This window comes from Electrona antarctica, assembly GCF_951216825.1.
Source record: "Electrona antarctica genome assembly, contig: scaffold_395, whole genome shotgun sequence".
NCBI lineage: Eukaryota > Metazoa > Chordata > Actinopteri > Myctophiformes > Myctophidae > Electrona > Electrona antarctica.
The window spans coordinates 14,981-33,419 of record NW_027637116.1 but is presented as its reverse complement, the minus strand read 5'-3'; the positions used below and the strand labels follow the sequence as shown (position 1 = coordinate 33,419).

At 43.1% G+C, this 18,439-nt stretch overlaps 1 protein-coding gene across 1 annotated transcript in view; it reads right to left on the bottom strand.

Annotated features, from left to right (window-relative positions):
* The window catches only part of LOC306919142 (FRAS1-related extracellular matrix protein 1-like), a gene marked incomplete at its 5' end in the record, with an annotated part of 94,175 nt that overhangs the window by 61,045 nt on the left and 14,691 nt on the right, over positions 1–18,439 (bottom strand). The window contains 7 exons of the mRNA XM_079531973.1: positions 648–856; positions 2,590–2,757; positions 4,351–4,441; positions 6,520–6,716; positions 9,610–9,752; positions 12,238–12,382; positions 12,812–13,011. Of these exons, the coding sequence (XP_079388099.1) occupies positions 648–856; positions 2,590–2,757; positions 4,351–4,441; positions 6,520–6,716; positions 9,610–9,752; positions 12,238–12,382; positions 12,812–13,011 (1,153 nt within the window). The remainder of the gene's footprint in view (positions 1–647; positions 857–2,589; positions 2,758–4,350; positions 4,442–6,519; positions 6,717–9,609; positions 9,753–12,237; positions 12,383–12,811; positions 13,012–18,439) is intronic.

Below are 18,439 nucleotides of genomic sequence, written 5' to 3'. Positions count from 1 at the left end.
TAAACGTTACAAATATTATGATATGAGATGCAAGCGTGTTCCTGCTCATCCTGTTCTTATCATGGTTTCCATAATCTACTAGGGACGTCATAGATCTACTGTCCTACTGTATATATTACTCTATGTGTGTAATAAACTTCAGAATGCATGGTAACAACATATCACTGTTGTGTTGGCATGTGTTCTCCACACCTGCGACTCACAATGGATCTTCGCCCACCACCCAAATGGAGACTTCTAGATGCCTTAGAGATGGTCGCCCAATTAATAGCATTAATCATCAATCAATATCACCGACTAATAAAATGAAAAAACAATAAAATCGGCCAATACCGACGTGTTTGCCGATTAATCTCCCATGACCATGGCCGCGGGGAGATACTTACAGTAGGAGGTGCTGAACGTTCAGTAGGGGGAAAAGTCGCTTTTACATTCCCTCTCCACACGCATGAGCAAACTGACACAGGCAATTAACCAGGATAAGGCGCCGATACTGATACAGCATATTCATTAGGCCTGGTAACAGAAATCTGTTTTGATTAAAATTATTATTATTTTTCCCCTCCTGTCCGAGGGGGGGGGGGGGGGGGGGGGGGGGGGGCTGTGCCTGGGGGAAGGGGGGGCCATGACTGATCTGGACCACCGACCTCACTCTGAGCTGCCGGAGGTCCTGCATGGTGAAACTGTCTCCAGGGCGCAGCTCCCTGCCCTGGACCTCCATCCTGCCGTGGAGCGCTCCTCTCTGCACCACCGCCCTCAGCGCCTCCGGCGCCGTGTCCCTGTCGCGCACCAGCAGGTGCTCCTCCGTCACCAGGACGCCCCCGCCCTCCTCCACCCGCAGGAGGTTGCTGAACGCCTGCGTGGAAGGCATGCAGCGTTGATTTTTGACAGCACACACATTTTGGATTTTTGTTTTTTTTGTCAGTGTTTCGAATAGTTTTCATTTCGTTTTAGTCACATTTTAGTCACCCCGGAATGTTTTAGTGTTAATTTAGTTTTAGTCGACTAAATATCATAAGATTTTAGTTGACTAAATCGACAGTTGATTTGGTCGACTAAAATGTATTTTGGCGGGCCTTGATGCCGTCGTAATGGCTGATTTTACACTTACACTAGCCGACGCAGTGCGACGCTTGTACGTATATCGCCTATTTTCAGCATGCAACCAAGTGTAAAATTACTAGTCTAGTTTGTCTAGTTTTTAGGGTTGATGTCAGCAATTTTTCACCGGCCTGCACCGGGCCATTATTTGGTTACAGTTCCTGTCGAGCATGTTTTTTTAGTCCAAAATTTAAATGTATGATAAACATACATCTTTTTGATTTACAGTAATAGGCCTATTGAGAATATGGGGGCTTATAGGCAGCTACTGCTGCTTAATTGATTTGACCCAAATCCGTGCAAAAAGACTGGCATGATGTAATTAGTGATTTGGTAGCACAGCTGTGTAAAATTCCCATATTAGCTATAAACATTTTAAAAGGCTGTCATATAGGCAGCCTACTCCTAATATATTCTTTCAAATGAGGTTTGGTCTTATAGATCAACAACACAGTTTTTTTAATGAATTCATTTTCAACTATTTGAATAAAGGTTGTACACAAGAGTGAAATTAACCGCTGGGAAAATCCCTTGAGAAAGTGTACCAGTGAACATGATGCAATATACACTGCATGGCATCTCTCTCCATATCGTTTGATAAAGGCATATAAAAAACATGCTTGTTTCAATCGTGCCATACTCAGTCTATGCACAACGATTGTTTTAATTGTGGTATATATTCTGTGAAATGTTTGTCATTTTGTGTATCTACAAGCTCCAGTGTTGCGTCCACAGCGCGTTATGAGCTTGCAGATCTTACATTTGTGCGCTGTTGTGAGGTGGTGAGGCCACGGTGAGTGCCACGCAGACAATAGGAGGTCTGCAAACTCAACAAGCTGTATAATATAAATGAGGCTGAGTTTGCAAATAACCCATGGGCGGTCATACGGACGAGGTTGAGTTGCAGACCCAGCTCCCAGACCGAACTTTGAGAATAGATTAACGGCGATATATTTTTTATTTGCGCGATAAGAGTCTCGCGTTAACGCAGCACGTTAACGCCGATAACGGCCCAGCAGTAAGAAATACTCAAGTAAAAGTCTGGAATTCAAAATTCACTTGAGTAAAAAGTGCAAAGGTCTTGGTATCAAATTGTACCAAAGTACCAAAAGTAGAAAGTAGGCCTTATGCAGAATGTCCCATTTCAAGTTTACAAATGTTTATTCTACAAGCTCACAATGCGTCACATGGAGACACATTGTGAGCTTGTAGACATCTATATGGGGTCGTTAATGTATGTATGTTTTGTAATTATAATCAACATCTACAAAGTAACTAAAGTTTTCAAATAATTGTAGTGGAGTGAAAGTACAATATTCGCAATATAATACGATATTTTCATTTAGTTTCCAGTTTTTTTTCACCAGTTTAGTTGGTGAAAAAAGGTAGTCGGCAAACATTTTTTTGCGTAGTAGTCGACATAACAGGAATCGACAGGTCAAAGAACGTTCAAGGTGGGTGGGTGGATGTGTGATTGTAAACTCTGACCTCTGGGGCCAGGTTGTCCACGGGGGTCACCGTGAGGTTAAAGGTCAGACCGGCGAGGGTCCCGCCGTGGTGGTCGCTGACGGAGAAGACAAACTGCACGAAGAGAGGCTCCGTGCCGATGTCCTCTATAGGAGGCATGTAGGACACCTTCATGTGGTTCACTGCGTTCTGAGAGGAGAGAGCAGTGTTAATGATGTCCTCTATAGGAGGCATGTAGGACACCTTCATGTGGTTCACTGCGTTCTGAGAGGAGAGAGCAGTGTTATGTCTTCTATAGGAGGCATGTAAGACACCTTCATGTGGTACACTGCGTTCTGAGAGGAGAGAGCAGTTTTAATGATGTCCTCTATAGGAGGCATGTAGGACACCTTCATGTGGTTCACTGCATTCTGAGGGGAGATGAGAGACCAGTGTTAATATGTCCTCTATAGCAGTGATTCCCAAACTTTTTTGCATGTCAAGGACCTAATTAGGCCGTGGACCCCCATTTGAAAAGATATGCCAGGGACCCCCATAAGAGAAGATTTTTACGGCTCTAGCAGTGACTCTCAACCCGTTTAATTTCAAGGACCCCCAGGCCCCAGTTTGACATCCATTAGTCTACGGACCCCAATTAATGACATTTATATCTCTGCGAGTGAGTTAATCCATTAAGACCTGAGACCAGATTCTACAAAATGCCTTCTAAAATAATAACAGTTTTCCAAAAAAACAACGTATGTTTCTATATCAGTGGTGCTCAAACATTTTGATGTCAAGGAGCCCAAAAATTATGTGTTTGGCCGCCGACCGCCCATCTGAAAAAATGTTGTTCCAGGGACACCGTCCAGAAGCAAAGATGTGAGTATAAAAAAACGTTGGCTGTATATATTCAAAGATTTGCACAGGTTTTCAAGATTTTTCAAAACAGATCTTGTAACAAAACTCGCTACGAGCTTGTAGATGTGCTAAAGTTTCAAATAGTGGTTACAAGCTAAGGTTCCAGGTCTTAATGCTTTAACCCATTCTGGACGGGAACCCTTTTGGTGTTTTAAGCATTATGTTATACTTTAGCTATTGAAAAATAGCAGATCTAAAAGCTCATAGTGCGGCACCGAGTGCTGCACTATGAGCTTGTAGATCTGCTATTTTTGAAAAATGTGGCGCAAATCTTTGAATATATATTATTTCAGAGTGAACATTTTTAACTCAAATCTTTGCTTCTGGGGGAGTCCCTGGAACAACAATTTTCATATGGGGGTCGGCGGCCAATTACTTACTAATTTTCGCGGTCCTTGACATGAAATAGTTTCAGATTTAGAAGACATTGTGTAGAATCTTTTCTCAGATCTAAATGGTTTAATCTATCTTCTACACCTTCATGTGGTTCACTGCACTCTGAGAGAAGAGGAGAGAGCAATGGTCATTTTGACAGCAAATGTTGTGACCAAACGGAATACAATTCCGTTTGGTCACATTTTAGTCACCTGAAATGTGACCAAACGGACTAAAATGTACTCTTAGAGAGCCATAACGGCGTCGTAATGCCTGGTGTATAGTATACAGTATGTATAGATAGTGTGCTTTCTGCTTTGGCAATGTAAACGTATGTTTTCTCATGCCAATAAAGCCCTTTGAATTGATATTGAATTGTGTGTGTGTGTGTGTGTGTGTGTGTGTGTGTGTGTGTGTGTGTGTGTGTGTGTGTGTGTGTGTGTGTGTGTGTGCGCACACGCGCGCGCGTGCGTGCGTGCGCACATGCGTGTGTGTGTGCGTATGTACCTGTGTGAAGGACTTCAACACAGGCACCATGGGGTCTTTCTTCATGCTGTTGGTGACGTCTGCATAGAACAGACGCCCTGCGTCCATTAACCTGCAATTAATGAGCACAATTGATATTAATTTCATGTACAACAGAGACACACAATCACCGTCAGACTATATTGTTGATACAGTGCCTGACCTGGCCACCACCGCAGAGGTTGTGGGTTCGAATCTGGGTGGGTTTGAGACTTTTGTACGGTACCTTAATAGATTGGAATTGCTCTTTATCGCTGTGGACAATGCTTTCTGTCCTTTACACAATTTCCATTTTACCTCAATATTGTTTAGCGTCCTTTATCTGCATTCTATATAATGTGTGTATTTCCGAGCTGAAAAGCTCGGAAAAGCCATCATCTGCATTTGCCATTGTACCGTGTGCTGCCGGCTTTTTGTGTTTGTGCTGCCGGCAATGTTTTTGTGTGTGTGTATACCTGCCCAACTCTGTATCTGGTTGGCTTACCTTGAAATCCTGCCCTATGTTAACCAATCATCACCTCTTCTGCGACGTGCCATTGCTCAAGCTAGTGTGAGAGCAGAGCACAGAGCAGCAGGTCATCTGTTAAAGGCTCATACATACTCCAGTTTTTGGTGATAGCTTATCACCGCGGTGTAGTTTTTAAAGGGTTGGAAAACTACAACATTGGACAGACACATCTCTCTGTTTTTACTATCGACAAGTCCTTTCACTCTGGAGCTATCACCCCGTTCACTGATTGGTCTAGATGTTGAGTGGGCGGTTTTGCAGGCATGGGGTTTTTGTATCTGAACCAGAGGGAGGCGGGGTCAATGCTTAAGGACACTCACCGTGACTCGTTATGAAGGTGACGGTGATAGGTGAAGACTGAAGTATGTATGAGCCTTCTAGAGACTGTAATGGATATTTTAGAACGCCAAATAGATTGCCAAATATATGCATTATTGTGTATTTCTCTGCCTTCCATTCAGTCTCTTTGCTCACCAATGTGCTCATTCTAACTCAAATGCAGCTGTCAATCTAACAGCTGACCGGACTTCTCTATGCTTACTATCACTATGTCAGCAAATGTGTACTTGTGTAACTATTTTGTGTGACGCCCTTATCTTTAGAACAGATCCTTATATGACCATTCAGTATAGCATCTCTGTTAAGACTAGAATATAAGAACTGTCTGAGAATAGGGTTGGGGAGGCTTTCTCCCGGAGGGGCTGCTGGAACAGGCAAGGAGGCCTGTTCCTCACTCTCTGTATGTTGTTACTCTGCTGAATCTTCTCAATAAATTCTCAATACTTCACCCTGAAGAACTTTGTCAATCTTTGGAAGATTATTTAATCTACAACAAGACTGTCTTTGTGGTACTTTTGGGTACATTTGGGTACTTATGGGTAATTGGGTATGCTTGTGGGTACTTATGGGTACTTTGGGGTATTTTTAGGTACTTTTGGGGGCAATTACTAGGACCCCCATGGGTCCAAGTAGGTCCGAGTAGTGGATACTTCCATGAGAGCCTTTTTTGGCAAAGAGGAGGATTACATATTTTGAGTGTCATCGTAAATATATGTCGTACATATCCTGAAGAAAACCAGGAGACTGGCATTCAGTAATTGGGCAAAAAATGCCACGGACAAGACCAAGTCTTTTCCACGGACATATTTGTCCGTGTATGGACAATTGGACATATAGAGCACTGAAGTCTGACGTCAATATTGTTATAGGGCACTACGTCCACAGGTTTGTTATTTTTTATTTTTAGCGATATACAAATTGCGATTGCGATTTTACATCGCCTCATATAAGAGCTGAGTTTGAAAAATAAACAAATCATCCTGATTTATACGGATGTATGAACGAAATGGACCCATTATGACCCATTAGTGTACACTCTCAGAGTTAAATTAACATTTATTTTACCATATGAATTGGGGTCCCAGAGATAGAAATGCCATTAAATTGGGGGTCCGTAGACTGATGCATGTCGAACTGGGGGTCGTTGAAATTAAACGGGTTGAGAATCACTGCCAGAGCCGTAAAACTCTTCTCTTATGGGTCCCTGGCATATCTTTTCAAATGGGGGTCCGCGGGATAATTAGTGTCAATTTGGGGGCCCTTGACATGAAAACGCTTGGGAACCACAGCACTATACTACTCACCCTGGCTGGGCGGGGCTGAAGCAGGCCTGTGTCACCACGTAGGTCAGGTCAGTGTCCGGATGCTCTCGGTCTCTGAAGTGAAGGTGACTCTGACTCAGGTGAACCACCTCCGTCTCTCTGACCGTCAGAGAGCGCACCGTACCGCTCACCTCCACCGGTAGCTGGTCCTTCACCGGGAACACATGGACCACCACAGTCTGGGGCGGACGGGCAGACGGGTAGACGGGCGGGCGGGCAGGCAGGCAGGCAGACCAAGGTTATTATAATTAACACAGGCAGGCAGGCAGGCAGGCAGGCAGGCAGGCAGGCAGACAGACAGACAGACAGACAGACAGACAGACAGACAGACAGACAGACAGACAGACAGACAGACCAAGGTTATTATAATTAACTAAAACTAAGGAAAATAACTAACTTACTAAAATAAAATATACATTTCCGTTAACTGAAGTAAATAAAAACTAGAAATGGGAATAGAAAAACGATAATCAACTGAAAAGGGATTGTGTGTTTACAAAATAAACTAAAACTAACTGAAATGATGACAAAATGCCCGTAGTTTTCATCTTTATCAATTAATTTACAAGCTTAATCTGTAGCCCTGGAAGTGTCTCTGACACTGAACGTAATCTCTAACACCTCCATTTTTCGGGGGCAACTTGCCCGGGGAGCAATTTCGGACTCACAGGCCCGAAAATAGAGTCTGGAAAAAGTATGGAATTTTGAAATTCAAAATGTGTAGGAAACCTGTGTAATGATTGTGACTGTAAAGTCTGATTATGGTCATCAGTGCCCATACCCGAGGCGGGGTTGGCGAAAGGGCCTTTCTGTGTGGAGTTTGCATGTTCTCCCTGTGTCCCCTAGTGTAGGTACCCTCACAAAAAAACATGCAGTAATCATGGTCTCTAAACTGATGGAGGGGAAAGGAACTGGTCATAATAACGTGTTCCTTCCACACACTACGTCAGGCCGGGGAAACTCCCCTCTGTCAGGTGAAAAGAAGCAGCTTGGACTCCTCATGCATAGAAGGAGGCATGAGGTCAGTTCGCTGCCTCCCCCCCCCCAGGTTGGCAGAGGAATTGTAGCGCCCAGGATTACATTAGATAATTGACACTGGGTGAAAAAATGGGTTGCAAAATGGTGGGATACATAATATATTTAAAAAAAAAAGGAATTCCTTATTGCTATATTTATAGTTAACACTAGCATGTCTGAACTCAATTCACCTACTACTCTGACGGCTAACGGTCATGATGACCGTGTTTTTCGTGCAATTCCATTGGCCACTCTCTCCCTGCATCGCTTCTAATGCTCTTCACACCTCTCCCCCCGCGGTGGGGGGTTGACGACTTGCCATTGTCTTCTAAATGTCACATTCCAACTAATTCAAGGCAGCGTTTCAACTCGACAGGACAACTCGACTTATTTTTTCTTTTTCATTTCAGTTTACCAAACTATAATTATAGTGACGGTGTGAGCGCTATATTGAATACCCTTGCGCAGCGCGAGGTAATTAACACCAGCTGCCTGCAAATTATTTGGTCTTTGATTGTGTGATTAACGGATTATATATAAAAATCCTTTTAGACCAAATAACAAATACAATACTGGGAGTTGGGGGTGCGTCAGCTCGGTCAGGAGGTAACAGGGGTCCAACACAGTTTGGGAACGGATAAAACACTGTCCGACTTTGTATTGAGCCAATAAAATACCACAGCCAGAGCCAGGCGCATTGCTCAGTCAGACGAAATACGACATTAGAGTTATATATTGTCATTTTTATATAGAGGGGGAGACATAGACTACACGTGTATGGGTAAGGGGCAAAGGCGCATCAATGTCATTAATATATATTTGATATATTCTGCCAGCGCCAGAGGTCTGCATCTCAGCAGCAGAAGGTTTATAGCAGCACGGTTTATATACCATAGGATAGATCAAGTCATGTGACGCATCACCGCCACAAATAGTGCTACAGCGTTATCTAAAATGCACTTCCGCATACCTCACCATCAGTTACTTGGATTCATGAATATATTCTCTCCCTCTCCGCGAGAGAGGGAGAGAGAAAAAAAAGAGAGCCGTGATGCGTGCAAATCAGTTCCACTGGTCGCGTGCAGAAAAGTTTACAGACAAAGAAGGACGGACAGAACTGTTATCTTTTGACTGACAAAACATTTAGAGGTTCGGGACGTCTATCGGGTTGGAATGATTTATTTGGAATCGCATCGGCAGGCATTCTCGCTCCAAGGAAAGGAAATGTCGGTCGGGTCAAACAGACCATGCACAGCTCGTAGTCACGATGCTATAAACTTTATTATTCCAGGATAATTGATTTATTTTTATCATCACCACCTTACATAATTATGCTATAAAGATGGCGTGTATAGTCAACATTTATTTATATCTATTGAGCTATGCGCTTGGTGGAAACAATACACCAGTCAGTCAACACACCATATTTCACCATATATTTTTTCCATTTCGGGAAAATAAAGTCAGACATTGTTATTTCTGCAAACCGCATATAACAAAAATAACCTCTAAAACAACATTTAGTCTACATGTGAGTACATTCGTAATGTATGTTTTCCTACATGTGGAAGTAGTTGGAATGCAAATGACCCATTTAACTTGAACAATGCCCGTCTCCAGCCGGGAGGGAGGTGTGAACTTCACTGCTTGCGGGGGGAGAAAGGGTGACGGCGGTCATTTTGACGAAAAAGACCAGACCTACTAGGTATAAGTATGCCTAAAATCATATTTACAAAACGTTTCAGATGGAAAAAAAACTGAGATGATTTGAATCTAATATTTAGAAAAAGTCATGTAAGGGGAACTTTCTCAGAACTTCATGGGCAAAGAAAATCCACTTAAAAATCTCAAAATCGGTCAGATGGACCGATTAGACGTGCTAGTGTTAACCAGTTATAGTTTTATAAACAGCCAGTATTCAAATTATATGCGAGCACCCACGAAAAAAGAAATAAATAAATACAAAATCGTACGCTTAGATCTGTTATTAGCTTGGGTGTTATTATCTAGTGGGTGTGTCAATGGGCATGGCAGTGGGCGTGTCATGTTACTCACATGTCGCTGTGAGTGGTTGGGAGGCTGGTGGCTGTCGGACAAGGTGAAGTCAAAGGAATCTTCAAAGGTCTCGTCTCCCGAGTGTTTGTAATAGATGAGGCCCTGAGAGAGCTCCCCCTGGTGGAAGGAGGACACCATGACACCTACAGGAGACACATTATCCCATTAAGACCTGGAAAGCATCTCTGTCACTTTAGCTTTTAACCACTTTAACCAATATTTTAAACGTTGTCTATTACAAAATAGCAGATCTACACGCTCATAGCTCATGAGTGTGTAGATCAGCTATATTTTTAGAAAGAAATCTGTAAATGCAAATCTTAAAAAAAAAAGAGAAAAAAAAATATATATTTAGAATCTGTTCTCAGGTCTAATAGTAATGAGAATGGGTTAATACATGAGACTCTGAGAGAGTGGAAGGGGGACACCACGACACCTATAAAGCACCACATATTAAAAAGCATATTCAAATGTTTGATTTTAGCTCTATATCGTCTGTCTGGTGGAAACCTCATTGTCACAGACTGTGGCAAAGGCAGCGGCTGCCACACCCATTCACATAGGGTCTAACGGTTTCAACGTGTTTCTCACCTCACCTGTTCCCATTCCCCCTAAGTGCCTAGTTCAGGGACGTGCAGAGAGCATTAGTGAGGCAGGGGCTGAAACCCTGTAACTTTTGGACAAAAAAATAGCGAAAATAGCATACGATACATGCTCACAATACAAGCTCGAGAGCTTGTAGATCAGCTATTTTCGGGGCGCAACCCAGCACTCTTTAGCTAGTGGAGATGCAGTGTAACGACATTGGATTTCAAAACAAATTTGTTCAACGCAAAATACTGTGTTCAAGTTCAAAAAAGCAATTCTCCTGAATGCTGCCTTCCCGTATGGCATGTAAAGGAGTAGCATTTGCATTTCTTTCACCGTAGTAAATGCTGCATTCGTGGTCTGGAAAGGGCAGTTGTTTTACAGATGGGTAAAAGGGCAAGGGGTTGAAGCCCCCTTTGATGTCTATGTGTGCACGTCCCTGCCTAGTCTATTACTATTAATAGCCCTTGATGTATGTGTGTTGCTTTATCAGTTTTGCTCTACCTGTATGTATTCACTATTGCCTTGCCTTGTCTACGTTTGCAAAGTAAAGACTATTTAAGTTTACTCCTCGTGTCCTTCTTGATGAGTTATGCATTTTGAGTCCTTACCTGGTTTTTACCAGCTGCTTGCTAAAGCGGCTGGTTAGTGTTTCCCTGGGAAACTTGCGACACCACTAGTATTTCTGCTCTGGTAGACTGACACCGCTAGTGCCTTAGACTGACACCGAGCCACTCAGCCTTTCTGCTGAGTGTTGCCAAGTCTGCATATTTCCAGCCTAACGTGGATTCATTCACAGTTGCTTGCCTGGTTTGGTTTTTGGAGGCTGCTTCGCTTATTTCTGTCACGACAGTTGCCACCACTGGCAACAACCCATAACATCCCATCATCTGCACGGCATGGCTAGTCGAGCAGTTCTGATTGGCTGCCTCGTCTCCAGCCATTTTGCCTCAGAATTCTTTAGGGTCACTAATTTGAGCATAACAGCGGAGCGCAGCTAAAAAGTGGCATAACGTCAGCAGCAGACCCACAGATAATAATAATGCAGTTGGTAATTCATTGATTTAATCAATTTTGGCTTGTTGAGAGTCCTGAAGGCCTATTCATGCAACAGTTTTAGGTGATGAGGTGACCACCGAAAATGACAACATGACGTCACGCCACGGTGATAAGCGTGTCTACATATGACGTAATTTTTTCCTTCATTGTCAATGGCATTTAAGGTTTATGTTGCCACAAATTAAGTCATATTTAGCGGACATTGGACAAAAGCTGTATATAGGGGGGGCTAGCGCCCCTCAAAAATAATCACACTCTTATCATCATACATCGTCACATTCCGTGCTCAGCCAATCAAATCATCACAAACGTCATTCCGGCCAAGCACTTTTGGCGTCTTCACTTTTCTGCCCTCACTTTTCATCCTCAATAAGTACTTTGCTAAGCCAATCAAGTCATCGCTATGGGTTTGTCATTGTAGACACATTTGTAGTCCTATTAGACATATTTGTAGTTTTGTGGTACGTAGTCCACCAGAGGAGAAAAAAGTTTTTTTCAAAATGAGTTAATAGCACAGACTCTTCACATACTAGAACATGTCTGAAATAAGTGTCAGAGCTGAAATCGACATGTAAATACGAAATAAATGCTTAAACATGTCGCTAGGTGTAATGTTAGAAACCACAGAAGTGAACCTTTCAAGCCTGGTTTCTCAACTCACTGTTTTCTGCAAGACATTACTCTATAAGCCATATCTCCAAAACTGGTGGGTCAAACTGAACAACCAATATGTCAATTTGAAGCTATGATTCCCTGCTTTCACATGACATGAAAAAACGAAAATTAAAAAAAATCCAATGGCAGTCCCTCAGTCAAATTTGGTCACACGTGTAGTCCTAGTAGACATATGTGTTGTCCTATTAGACATGTGTAGTCCTAGTATACATTTGTAGTTCTACTACGGTACCCGTGTGTTTTCCATATTTGTAATCCTTGGAGACACATCTGTAGTCCTATTAGACATGTGTAGTTCTACAGTACCTGTGTGCTGGGCAGAGCTCTTCTTGAGCAGCTGCCCGGTGCTGGGGGTGGAGACTATTGTGTACAGGATGTAGTCATCACTGGAGTCCAGGTCGTTGGCTAATAGCATGTACTCCTCCAGTCGCAAGGCCCCGCCCTCTTCCACCTACAAAAGGATATCATAGTTTTGCATTTTTTCAATAAAATATGTTTTCAGCAGTTAATGTGTTGATACATTGTGATTAGTTTTACAATTGGGTTTGCTAGTTTAGTTTAAGCTATATTTGTCACAAGGCTAAGTTTGTGGACACCGGTGCGTCCATATATAGGCCACACAGGGCATTGCCTTGGACGGCAGTTAGTAGTGGCGGCACAAACTCGCCAAACGCGACTCAGGTATTCTCGTGCCAGTTCCCGTGTGCTCCCCACGACTCAGTTATTCTCATGTCAGTTTCCGTTTTGTGTCCCGTTCTGTGAGAAGAAAATTGCGCGAGTCGGGAAGGGGAGGGCGCATCCGTGGGATGCGGCCTAGGGCGGCAATTTCCTAAGCGCCGCCACTGAGCAAGGTTGAGAATGGGTGGAGCGTTCCCTTTACCTCCAGCGCCACGTTGTTGATGAGGAGGGGCGGGGTGTCATCTTTGGGAAGGATGTTGATTGGCAGCTTGTGGCGGATGCTGTGGCGACCGTCGCTGATGCGGAACACGATGTGGTCGCGCGTGGTGTCGCTGTCGTCATGGTGATACACCACCACTCCCGACTTGAGGTCGCCGACGCGAAACATGAACGCCTTGCCACCTAGAGAGAGAGAGAGAGAGAGAGAGAGAGAGAGATATTCATTGTTTTCAAGGCAAAGAAAACAAACCTCTCTGCCTTTCAATTAAAGGCATATAAGTACCTTATGAGTTATGACAGTGTCATAACCGGGGGGGGTCGGGGTTCGATCCCTGGTCCGGTCATACCAAAGTCTCTGAAAAATGGGACCCAATGCGTCCCTGCTTGACACTCAGCATACTAGCGTCATGTCCAGAGGGCCTCACGCTAAGGAAACAGGAGATCGGCTTAATGTAGCCCCATACAGAGAGTAGAGGTAAAGAAGTTGGAGGACTGTACAGCAGGGATGTTGCTGTGGACTTTTAACTAGTGGGTTTATGTCACGTGCTCACAAGCGATCACCAATTGAAATAACCTCTTTAATGCAGGGCAGGCCTATTTATTGATACACAATATACTGTATCACACATTTTATTCTATTTACTTGCATAATAGGGAAACGTTTGTGTTGTCATAATTATGCATTTACCTGGCAAATGTTACCTCTGTAATTTAATTGTCTCCACCAGGCTGAAGGCATGGGGAGAGAGCATGTTTTGCACTCCGTCCGTGTGCGTGTGTGAGTTTGTCCGTGTGTGTGTTAAGGCTGTCCCTAAACATTCAAGGTTTGAATGTTCGCTCGTTAGGGTTGGCACTCGAATCTTAATTAATGGGCTTGAACCATTCGTTTTATTTTTTTTATTAAAACAAAAAATTTATTTTGTTCCTTTTTTATTAACTCGGAAATATATCTCGGCGAGAATGCGATATGAGCATGTCAAAAAAAGTTTAAGGTTTCTAGTGCATTCCTGTCAGAAGTTATGCTTTTTTATATCTCCTTGTTCTTCTGTCCCTCTCCAAAGTCTACCGTGCACAACTGCACATTCCTTTGGTGATTGGCCTGCAGCTGAGGTGATTGACCTTTCTCACCTTGTTCTGTGAGAACAAAAGAGTTCCATTGAATGGAATGTCTGACATGTCTCACTCACTCACACACACACACACACACACACACACACACACACACACACACACACACACACACACACACACACACACACACACACACACACACACACACCCCAGCATGATCGCTGATAGAGGGAACCGTTCTTAGCAGCCATAATATATTAGTATCTATGCTCTCTAGCATCACATAGCCTATTGCTAAAAATAAGTGAACTTTGATCATTGTTAAGCAAAAGGGTCACTCACGGTGACAGGTTCTGCTTTTGCCCTGTGCCCACTTCAATGCGCTTCTACACAGATGGAACAAATTAACGAGTGACAGCTAACGAGCAAGCTACGCTGTCGTCTGCCAGCAAGCTCGCAGATCAGCTGTTTTCACGGAGCCACTTGACTGTGTGTGTGTGTGTGTGTGTGTGTGTGTGTGTGTATGTGTATGTGTGTGTGTTGGGAGAGACGAGAGAGATTGATAAATTTACAATTTACAATTTAGGCATTTAGCAGACGCTCTTAATCCAGAGCGACTTACATTAAGCAATAACAAAAGCATGGCATACATCACATATATAAAAAGTAGTTATCATGAATCATGCGTAGACGCATGATTCGCGCTGCGCTGCGCTCTGATCGAGACGGATATCTCAAAGGTTATTTTTTAAATTAATTAGAAACAGCGCCACCAGGAGGCCGACTTTTGAAAAACACATTTTTTGATATTACTCCTCCCGATTCTGTCCCGCATTTCACTGCACTCTTGCAGTTGCACACTATCTCTATAGTCATGTGTTCAAGACGGATCTTTCCGATATTTCATAATTCATCCTAATTGGCTTTCAAAGTTTGCAGGATTGGTTTTGAACAAAAAGCCTCAAATCATGAACTCAGCGTGCAATTTACGTGAAATCTTTCACAGACTTTCCTACTAGGCCGAGGAATATATCCCACCCTCTTCACATTGGCGTAAACCAGCTCAGTGGCCTTGTGGTTAGACCCAGTGCCTCCCTGCTTGACACTCAGCATCAAGGGTTGGATTGGGGATAAGTCCCTGCGACATACTAGCGTCATGTCCAGGGGGTGTACTCGTACATCAAGCTGCCTCACACTACAGAAACAGGAGATAGAAATTGCTTCAGATCTGATTTGCAGGGGCGCTGTTGAGCCAGCAATGGAGAAAGACGCGTTTGTGAGAGCTCTTGCCAAACATCTTAAAAAGTATTATTTTGCGGTGTATTATTTTCGCTATCGAGTCAAAACAGTCTTCTAAACACGTCTGCCTGTTGCATTATGGCGGCGAATCTCCGCAAACACAGATACATGGCGAATCTCCGCAAATACAGATACAAGAATGCTGAGCCAAAGAGCCCCGCAGCGCAGAGTACTCATGAGACCGAAGAACGTTCACCCAGCCCGGGGGTGGAGCCGATAGTGGACACCGATGCGTTGAAGGCCGACATTCTATCCGACTTGAGAGCGGACATTTCCTCTATCCTCAAGTCTGAACTAAAGAATACGTTTGCTGAGGAATTCAGGTCACTCAAGATTGAGCTTCAAAATGAGCTACATGAGGTTAAAAACAACACAGTAGCCATCCGCTCCGAAATGGATACTATGAAGGCTACAGTCAAAGATGTGGAAGAAGGCTTGTCAACATGGACGGACATTGTTGTTCCAATGGAAGCTACCGTGGCTAGCCTCAAAACGGAGCTGGAAGAATTGAAGGAGAAATATAATGGTTTGGAATCCAGCATGCAGAAATCAAACATTCGTATAGTAGTGATAGCAGAGAGGCCAGGCTCATGTTCTCCTACTGCCGTTTCTAAACTCCTAAAAGAAGTCATAAATGACCAAAAAGATTTCCTTGTTGATCGTTCACATCGAGGCCTAGCTCCAAGCAAAGATGGGAAGCCGCGGGTGATAGTTGCAAAACTCCACTACGACCAGGACTGTGATGAAATACTACGCAAAGCGCGACAACATGGCCCATACGAATACAACGGGGGTACAATCAGTATCTTTCCAGACCGAACAGCGAGGGATGCTAAGACCTTCGCCTCCTTCAACGATGTGCGGCTTCTTCTAAAAAATCAAATCGACGTCCGATATGGCTTTATAACCCGGGGCCGTTTCCTTATCACGATCAATGGGACTACCAGGGAATTCAAGGATCCAGGGAAGGCAATGGCATATGCGAAAGACAACATCCCAACAAGTTTGGCAGAGACTGCTGACCATCCTGATTCTACATGAGGCGGCGCGTTCTATCCTTTTTGCCCTTAATATATACTGACTAACCAGCCTTTATATTTCAGATTGATAGCAGGTTAACCTTATTTACTTTACTGACAATGACTGAGAGAAGGCCTGGACGTGCCTATATCTACCCTAGGCTATAACTGGAGGGCACTGATCATTTACCTATTTCACCTGCTATCTGTACTCTTTATATAAGATACAAGACATACATATATATTTTTTCTCTTATTTTATTATGTGTACAGGTATATGTATATATATATTTTACTTTATTACTATTTTTGGTATTTCATTTTAAATATGGTTAACATTGTAATACAATAAGTGGCTAGACTACTGATATTTGTGAAGGGTGGGGGGATTGAGTGTGTCCGCTAATGGTGAATGTGTGTATATATCTGTGAACTGCTCTATATAGGCACCTTTATCTCAGTGGTAAATTGTTTATGGATATTGTCATTATTTTATTTGGTAGTTTGAGGTTCAGTTGTGCCTGGTATTTTTGGTTCCATTAATATTCATCTCGGCCTTCCAATGCTTTATAATCTAGGTAAGAAAGCAGTAGTATAATGTCCCCCATGAACGAATATCATTAGGACAATCCGAAAACCTTCAGCTGTACTACCTCATACTGGACTGAGGTATTTCTGATACTAAACCATGCAAGAATTACACTTGAATCTTATGATACCTATGGTGGGACTACTGTTACAATTAGAGGTTACATTAGATCGATGGACTGGACTCACTGTTTAATTATTCTATTATTCCTCCATCTGGTTTGTTTACTTGTTGATAGGCATAATTGATGTGATGCTAGATTTGCTGTATGCCAGATTGAAGCATTCAATATCCTTTTGGAGGGCCGGATATCTCACTTTATGTTTGGGTAATGTTGTTTGGATTACAAGATCCAGGGTTTGTCGGTTTGGGCTCAACAGGTTCCACTACTGGGACGTCCGGGTGGTGCAGGATAAACTCCCTGCCCACCATCATGGAGCATAGACTCCATGGTGCATTTGGCTTGGCCGGGCGCTCCAACGAGCACAATTGGCCGTGTTCATGGGTGGGAAGCCGATTGGGGAGGGAGAGTTGATTTCTGTCGCTGCATTGATGATCTGTACAGATCGTCAGGGCGCCTGTTCAGGGGGGAGAAGAACTGGGGAGGATAGCGTGTTCCTCCACATGCGTTACGCCCCCCCTAGTGAGGCTCTTAACTGTCAGGTGAAAAGAAGCTGGTGGCTTGAAGCTCGGGTATCGGAGGAGACCCGTGACTATCTTCATCGTCCCAATGACCTTCTGTGGGGATTTGCAGGGATGGACCACTAAGCAGGGAAACTGGGAGAAAATATATATTTATTTTACTTTTTGGGAGGGGCTCGGTGTGTTCAGCAGCGTAGTCACCTTATTATTTATCTCTGTACCTATTACATGCAAACAAAATAACTCAGATCTTATGTTGTACTTACTTTAAATCTGTCATATTACCCAAGGAATATGATCTGTGATCATGACTATTACTGTGTCTACCTGATCCTAGGATATCTTTCACTGAAAATCTCAATAAAAAGATTTATGGAAAAAAAAAAAGATCTGTTTTGCAGGGCTGTGTATGGTTATGATATTTCCATCCCATCATTCCAGACACATCCATGATCAGTCAGATAACTTGCATGCAGTCAAGCTAAGCACAAGACACAGAGTAGCAAAGATAATAGACGATATTTTAATACTAACATCTGCTGCTTTGTTTTCTCCTTAAATGTTTTGCCATAAGCATAACAGTTGTTAGGATGTCAGATTGTCAACCAACCACCAACATGATGGGAATTTCAAAAGAATAACAGCTGGAGATTTCTTGCTATTACAATACTTGAAAGAGCTGTAGCATCATTCACAATCCAGAATCATATGCCCTCTCAATTCGAAGTATATGTACTGTTTGTGTATGGTTCGTGTAACGATACACTGCTGACTGCAAACAAATTACCACCTTATTATATATTTTTGTCATATTTGTATAGTGCTATATCAGCCCTTGCACATTAATGATCCATTAATGCCATTCCAGATAATTTTGTTTTGATTGTTAAAACATAATTTCTGATAGTTTGATCGGTAGGCCTATATGGCTGCTGCTTTTTAAGGGACCAATAAGTCACGTAGTGACTTTGGTCACTTATTGTTTTTGTGG